The sequence below is a fragment of the Glandiceps talaboti genome, chromosome 20 (genome assembly GCF_964340395.1).
Source record: "Glandiceps talaboti chromosome 20, keGlaTala1.1, whole genome shotgun sequence".
Lineage (NCBI taxonomy): Eukaryota > Metazoa > Hemichordata > Enteropneusta > Spengelidae > Glandiceps > Glandiceps talaboti.
Genome location: NC_135568.1, coordinates 19,135,210 through 19,143,702, shown reverse-complemented (window position 1 = coordinate 19,143,702; position 8,493 = coordinate 19,135,210). Strand labels below are relative to the sequence as shown.

General features: G+C 34.1%; 1 protein-coding gene across 1 annotated transcript in view; it reads right to left on the bottom strand.

Moving 5' to 3' along the window:
• Positions 1–844: 844 nt before the first annotated feature.
• Positions 845–8,493, bottom strand: part of LOC144450641 (uncharacterized) — a 166,898-nt gene continuing 159,249 nt past the window's right edge. Inside the window, exons 42-44 of the mRNA XM_078141285.1 lie at positions 5,874–6,006; positions 4,865–5,005; positions 845–2,887 (exon numbers count right to left, since the gene is read on the bottom strand). Coding sequence (XP_077997411.1) covers positions 2,726–2,887; positions 4,865–5,005; positions 5,874–6,006 — 436 coding nt within the window. The 3' untranslated portion in view covers positions 845–2,725. The remainder of the gene's footprint in view (positions 2,888–4,864; positions 5,006–5,873; positions 6,007–8,493) is intronic.

Below are 8,493 nucleotides of genomic sequence, written 5' to 3'. Positions count from 1 at the left end.
CAAGGTAATGTTTATGGCTGGTCATTTGTTACAGACCCGGTACAAGGTAGTGTTTATGGCTGGTCATTTGTTACAGACCCAGTACAAGGTAATGTTTATGGCTGGTCATTTACTACAGACCAGGTACAAGGTAATGTTTATGGCTGGTCATTTGTTACAGACCCGGTACAAGGTAGTGTTTATGGCTGGTCATTTGTTACAAACCCAGTACAAGGTAGTGTTTATGGCTGGTCATTTACTACAGACCAGGTACAAGGTAATGTTTATGGCTGGTCATTTACTACAGACCCGGTACAAGGTAATGTTTATGGCTGGTCATTTGTTACAAACCAGGTACAAGGTAGTGTTTATGGCTGGTCATTTGTTACAGACCCAGTACAAGGTAGTGTTTATGGCTGGTCATTTGTTACAGACCCAGTACAAGGTAATGTTTATGGCTGGTCATTTGTTACAGACCAGGTACAAGGTAATGTTTATGGCTGGTCATTTGTTACAGACCAGGTACAAGGTAGTGTTTATGGCTGGTCATTTGTTACAGACCAGGTACAAGGTAGTGTTTATGGCTGGTCATTTGTTACAGACCAGGTACAAGGTAGTGTTTATGGCTGGTCATTTGTTACAGACCCAGTACAAGGTAATGTTTATGGCTGGTCATTTGTTACAGACCCGGTACAAGGTAATGTTTATGGAGGTATGAAGTCACTAGGGAACATTTCTAACTTCATGTTACTTTGAATATAGTATCGTATGACAAGACATATCACTATAGATTGATACAAACATCTGTGTGTAGCTACAAAAAATAAAAACAAACAACAAATCGCAGTTCATGTAAAGGTCTTTATTCAATGTTGTGGACAACTGGCCTCACTCACAATGATGTAAAAACATTTCAAGCATTCGACAACTGAACTGATTCAAACTACTTGTGACAAAGGGTGAATAAATCTGACTATTGCTAAGGGTGAACTAGAGGTCCAACAATTCTTATGGGTAAACTAGAGGTCCAACCATTGCTATGGGTTAACTAGAGGTCCAATCATTGCTATGGGTTAACTAGAGGTCCAACCATTGCTATGGGTTAACTAGAGGTCCAACCATTGCTATGGGTTAACTAGAGGTCCAACCATTGCTATGGGTGAACTAGAGGTCCAACCATTGCCATGGGTGAACTAGAGGTCCAACCATTGCTAAGGGTGAACTAGAGGTCCAACCATTGCTAAGGGTTAACTAGAGGTCCAACCATTGCTATGGGTGAACTAGAGGTCCAACCATTGCTATGGGTGAACTAGAGGTCCAACCATTGCTATGGGTTAACTAGAGGTCCAACCATTGCTATGGGTGAACTAGAGGTCCAACCATTGTTAATATATGCTAGTGTATTGGGTTCATGACCAATCATGGCCAATCTATTTCAGATTTTTTAAAATTAATATTTGAAAGTAGGATATAACACTAATTCTTATTTTGATAACTTATTTTGATAACTTATTTTGATAACTTATTTTGATAACGCAAATTCCCACATTTCAGTATTTCAAAACATTCTATCCCTTACAATACTAAATCACTTTGTTTGATTTTTGAAATGAAAATTTACAAAGAATTCAGTAGAAAAGAATTTCCTCAAAAAGTAAAAGTATATTTTAGGGTCTTGAACGTACAAGATCTTTTGTTTAGCAATGTATGACAACTGACAGACAGCTTCTTGTCAAACTTTTGATCACAATTATAATCAGTTTGGTCAATTAATTTAGAGTGTACTATGGTCTGAATAAGATGACATACATGTAATCTATGACAATGTCAGTATTAAAGGACAAGTATGTCTAAGCATAATGTAACTTTATTTAACAACATAATACTCTCTTCATTTTTGGCCACTTTGTATCTGTATCTGTATCGTAGACGTACAAGCACCAATACTGGTTGCCCTAGTATTGATAGCATTCCGTGCAGTTTTGAAGGCTTGTGTGTTGGGTGCACAGCGAACTTCTTGAGGTAGCACAGTCCATAGTGGTAGTGTTTTGGGATATAATGAATGTCGATAGCAGTCTTTATTTGTGGTTATCACTTTGTATTTCTAAATGCCTGCTTGTCTGGTCTCACTCAGTAATCTTGGCCACTGACTAATGTCATACAGTAATATAGTAATCTGATTTTAATACTCGATAACTATATGCAATGAATTTATTTATGTACTAATTATTGTATAGACAAGGGATTCATTTACAGCTATGTAACCAACCATGGAAGAGTGAGATTTGTGAAAATTTCCCCAAATCCATTGAACATTTGAGTGAAGTTATAGTAAGACATGGTCACTTAGTGAACTGTACAGGAAAATAACACCATATATAGTATAGTGAGGGATGGATAGCCTGTCTTGAAATGGCAAATGTGAGAATTTGCATTATCAAAATAAAAATTACTGTAAAGTTATTTCCTATTTTAAAAATATGAAATCAGTTGGCCACGATTGGTCATGGACTGTATTGCTCATTCAACTGTCTCATTCCTAATATTCATTGCAATATATCATGTTCTAATGTCATCAATTGTAACCATAGAATTGTGAGGTCAAAGGTCAATGCACAACTGTTATAAAATATATGACCCGACAAAGTCACTCATAAATATATCTATAAAAGATTTTTTTCAATGGTAATGTCTGAAAGTATTACTTGTAAATTATATTAAGGGTTAAAGTTCACCAAAGATTGAATTATGCTAAATATCTATAGACCAGAAACATAACTAAACAAGTCACTATCATTCCACCATACAGAATAAATTTATCGTAAAATGCTCTTTTTTCGGTCATCCTCATCACCACATTTGAAAGACCCAAATAACTTGCAACATCCAGGACTTTCTTGTGAACTCCCTGTAAATAGGTATGAAGAAATAATCATTATTTTAGAGCACTACCAGTCAAATAGTGACAATGGCTTTGTAACGCAACAGACTTTATTTTATTGAAATCAATACTTAGTTTTCAAGTTTAAGTATTGTTTACCAAAAATGACATTTTTTGACCCAAATCACGGTTTGCTTTGAACAATTTCCCAACTAGACACCATAACTAATGTTCCTACCAAATACCCAAAGTCATTTGGTCTTGTACTTTTGAATTTAAGTCACACACACACACACACACACACACACACCCCACACACACACACACACACACACACACACACACATACACACACAGACACACACACACACATACACACACACACATACACACACACCCCACACACACACACACTCACACACACACATACACACACAGACAGACACATACACATACACATACACACAGACACATACACAGACACATACACACACATACACACACAGACACATACACACACATACACCCCCCCCCCCACACACACACACACACACACACACACAGACAGATACCACACCATGCCTATAGCACTACTGAACTTTATTAGAGATGATTGCACATAGTCAAACAAGCTCAATTAGTATTTTGATGTGTTTACAATCATCTCAGCTCAGTAAACAGGTACATAAGTTCATTATTACCATATTTTTTATATTGCATGATTGTAGTGGTGTGACCACTACATTTTGCATTATGGTTTACATAATACAAGTGATGCTGCACTTGTGAACATTCGTTTGGGGGAAGGGGTTTTGTCCTAAAAGAACAATGTTTGCTAATACTGATCTTGTGCGCCATTGTGCAATCATCCCTTAGTTCAGTTGCACTAATAAATCATCTTCCATAGAGAAAACAGGTCTTTTTTGACGTTAATTGTAGTCTGTTTAACTTGTTTGTCTACTTAACTTTTTTTTATAATTCTCTTCATTTACTTCTTTTACACCTTATCAAATGTACAAGGAAGTATTGTGACTGATGAGTACATTTTAACAAGCCTTCAGTTGAAGACACAGACCCAACTTGTACATGTGTATGTTGTATAGTGTAAGATGACACAGACCCAACTTTGTATGTTGTATAGTGTAAGATGACACAGACCCAACTTTGTATGTTGTATAGTGTAAGATGATTAGCAATTTTAATGTGGAAATGTTGTAATTGTTAGACTTTGCAGGAATACAAATGTTTGCAGTTTGGATTTATCAGTACAATTAACAATAACATTTGGCTGTCTCAGTGTACAGTTAGCATGTAACCCTTCCTCTCTCTTCACCTTGAAAAGGTTTGTCAAGGTCATTGTCTCATTAGATAGATCATTATTGATAATGTGTGGTAGGCACTTGAATGGTGTCCACAGACTTCTGGAGATAACAGGCAAAATGTGTTTTTTACCATAAACATGGCTGCCATTTAGGTATACAGATCAAGGTCATTAAATTAGGGAACTTGCATATACCTCACATGGTTAGTCCAAAGTCATGATTAAAACTATTATCACTTGAAATGTTTGATTCAAAAAGCTATGAAGGAAACCCTAATTTGACCTTGAAGAAGACTTCGAGGCCAAAGGTGCAAGGTCTTAAAAGAAAATGCATATTTGATAATATGGGTGTAGGCACTTGAATGGAGTCAAGACGTATTACACCTGCAAAGTTATGATTCATATTGTGAATTTAACAACAAATATGGCTGCCATTCAGCCATATTTGATTCAGTCACAAAAACAAAGTGATGTGCATATGTCTCACATAGCATAATACCTTTGTGCCAGGTTTGGTTGAAATCTGTTGATGCATGCCAGAGATATGAGGGTGAATGCATGCATGCACACATGGATGTACAGAACCCCCTTTGGTCTCTAAGGCCTCCTAGGATGGCAGTTCTACTACCCAATATGCCATCTATTCCTCTATGTGCAGTGTGTAATGATGTTGTAATACCAACCTTTAGTGTAGAGCTTTGGTCTCTAAGGCCCCCTAGGATGGCAGTTCCACTACCCAATAGATCATCTATTCCGCTATGTGCATTGTGTAATGATGAGTTATGTTTTAATGCTGCATCTATCATGATTGATGTGTCAGGCTCCTAAAGGAAATAAAAATATCACTTTATTTTATGTCCAATAAGCCCTGCACTGCACTTCATTATAGAACACTATGGTACACAACACTATACTACACTACACTAAACAAACTAAATGAACACTACATTATGTGACACTACACAACGATACACTACGCTACACTATACTACTGGTAATTTACACAATGCAATGCTACATAACAATATGTTACACTGCAACAATATACTGTACCATACTACACTGCACACTACACTACACTACTCTACACTACACCACTGCACTGCAGAACAGTACAGTACAGTACACTACACTACACTACACTACACCAAACTACACTACACTACACTACAATACACTACACTACACACTAGACTAGACTACACACTATACTACACTACAATACACTACACCACACTACACAAGACTACACTACACTACACTACACACTAGACTACATGTAGACTAGACTACACACTACATGTATACTACACTACACTACACTGCACTATACTACACTACACTGCACTGTACTACACTACACTACACTACACTACACTACACTACACTACACTACACTACACAAGACTACACTACACTACACTACACTACACTACACTGCACTGTACTATACTACACTGCACTACAGTAGTCACTCAGTCAGAATACCCCTTCTGTGATAGTTTGCTGAAATATGTACAGACATGGCTGGGGAAAGAAAACAAACATGCATGCATGAAGGTCAAAAAGACAAAACATATCAAATCTTTTTGTTTTAAATGTTTAAAAAAATGTTTAGGGTTGGATGTTTAAACTAGGGTTATGGGAAACACAATTTTTTAATTTTTTTATTTGGCCTAGTTGTAAACTTACATTTGTGGTGAATTTTCTAGAAAGTAATGCTTCTCTGTCTTTTTCTTCTTGTTCCCTGGTGTATCTACGATGTTGCACATTTCTCATTGCTGCCTGTAGGTGTCTGCAGTCATACTTAAGTTGGTCTACCCGACTAGAAAGTTACAAAATAATATACACATGTTACCTCTGGGCAGGAATGATATTACATTGTTGATCACTTCAATCACCAGTTTCCTTTAATACATACATTGTAAACCATGCATTCAACTTGTATATTGCAATGTTTACAATGTAATGTCATGTGTACATCACAACATTTAATATGTACGTCACACCATTTAATAGGTACGGCACACTGTTTAATATGTACATCACAACATTTAACATGTACATCACACTGTTTAATATGTACATCACACTGTATAATATGTACATCACAACATTCAATATGTACATCACACTGTTTAAAATGTATATCACAATGTTTAATATGTACATCACACTGTTTAATATGTACATCACACTGTTTAATATGTACATCACACTGTATAATATGTACATCACAATGTTTAATATGTACATCACACTGTTTAATATGTACATCACACTGTATAATATGTACATCACAACATTCAATATGTACATCACACTGTTTAAAATGTACATCACAATGTTTAATATGTACATCACACTGTTTAATATGTACATCACACTGTTTAATATGTACATCACACTGTATAATATGTACATCACACTGTTTAATATGTACATCACACTGTTTAATATGTACATCACACTGTATAATATGTACATCACAACATTCAATATGTACATCACACTGTTTAAAATGTACATCACAACATTTAATATGTACATCACACTGTATAATATGTACATCACACTGTTTAATATGTACATCACAACATTTAATATGTACATCACAACATTTAATATGTACATCACACTGTATAATATGTACATCACAACATTTAATATGTACATCACAACATTTAATATGTACATCACACTGTATAATATGTACATCACACTGTATAATATGTACATCACAACATTTAATATGTACATCACACTGTATAATATGTACATCACACTGTATAATATGTACATCACAACATTTAATATGTACATCACAACATTTAATATGTACATCACAACATTTAATATGTACATCACACTGTATAATATGTACATCACAACATTTAATATGTACATCACAACATTTAATATGTACATCACACTGTATAATATGTACATCACAACATTTAATATGTACATCACAACATTTAATATGTACATCACACTGTATAATATGTACATCACACTGTATAATATGTACATCACAACATTTAATATGTACATCACAACATTTAATATGTACATCACAACATTTAATATGTACATCACACTGTATAATATGTACATCACACTGTATAATATGTACATCACAACATTTAATATGTACATCACACTGTATAATATGTACATCACACTGTTTAATATGTACATCACAACATTTAATATGTACATCACACTGTATAATATGTACATCACAACATTTAATATGTACATCACACTGTATAATATGTACATCACACTGTATAATATGTACATCACAACATTTAATATGTACATCACACTGTATAATATGTACATCACAACATTTAATATGTACATCACAACATTTAATATGTACATCACACTGTATAATATGTACATCACACTGTATAATATGTACATCACAACATTTAATATGTACATCACAACATTTAATATGTACATCACACTGTATAATATGTACATCACAACATTTAATATGTACATCACAACATTTAATATGTACATCACAATGTTTAATATGTACATCACAACATTTAATATGTACATCACAACATTTAATATGTACATCACACTGTATAATATGTACATCACACTGTTTAATATGTACATCACACTGTTTAATATGTACATCACACTGTTTAATATGTACATCACAACATTTAATATGTACATCACAACATTTAATATGTACATCACACTGTATAATATGTACATCACACTGTTTAATATGTACATCACACTGTATAATATGTACATCACACTGTTTAATATGTACATCACAACATTTAATATGTACATCACAACATTTAATATGTACATCACACTGTATAATATGTACATCACAACATTTAATATGTACGTCACACCATTTAATAGGTACGGCACACTGTATAATATGTACATCACACTGTATAATATGTACATCACAACATTTAATATGTACGTCACACCATTTAATATGTACATCACACTGTATAATATGTACATCACACTGTTTAATATGTACATCACAACATTTAATATGTACATCACACTGTTTAATATGTACATCACACTGTTTAAAATGTACATCACAACATTTAATATGTACGTCACACCATTTAATAGGTACGGCACACTGTTTAATATGTACATCACAACATTTAACATGTACATCACACTGTTTAATATGTACATCACAACATTCAATATGTACATCACACTGTTTAATATGTGAATATGTTGTACATGTGAGTATGTGAATATGTTGTACATGTGAGTATGTGAATGTGTTGTACAT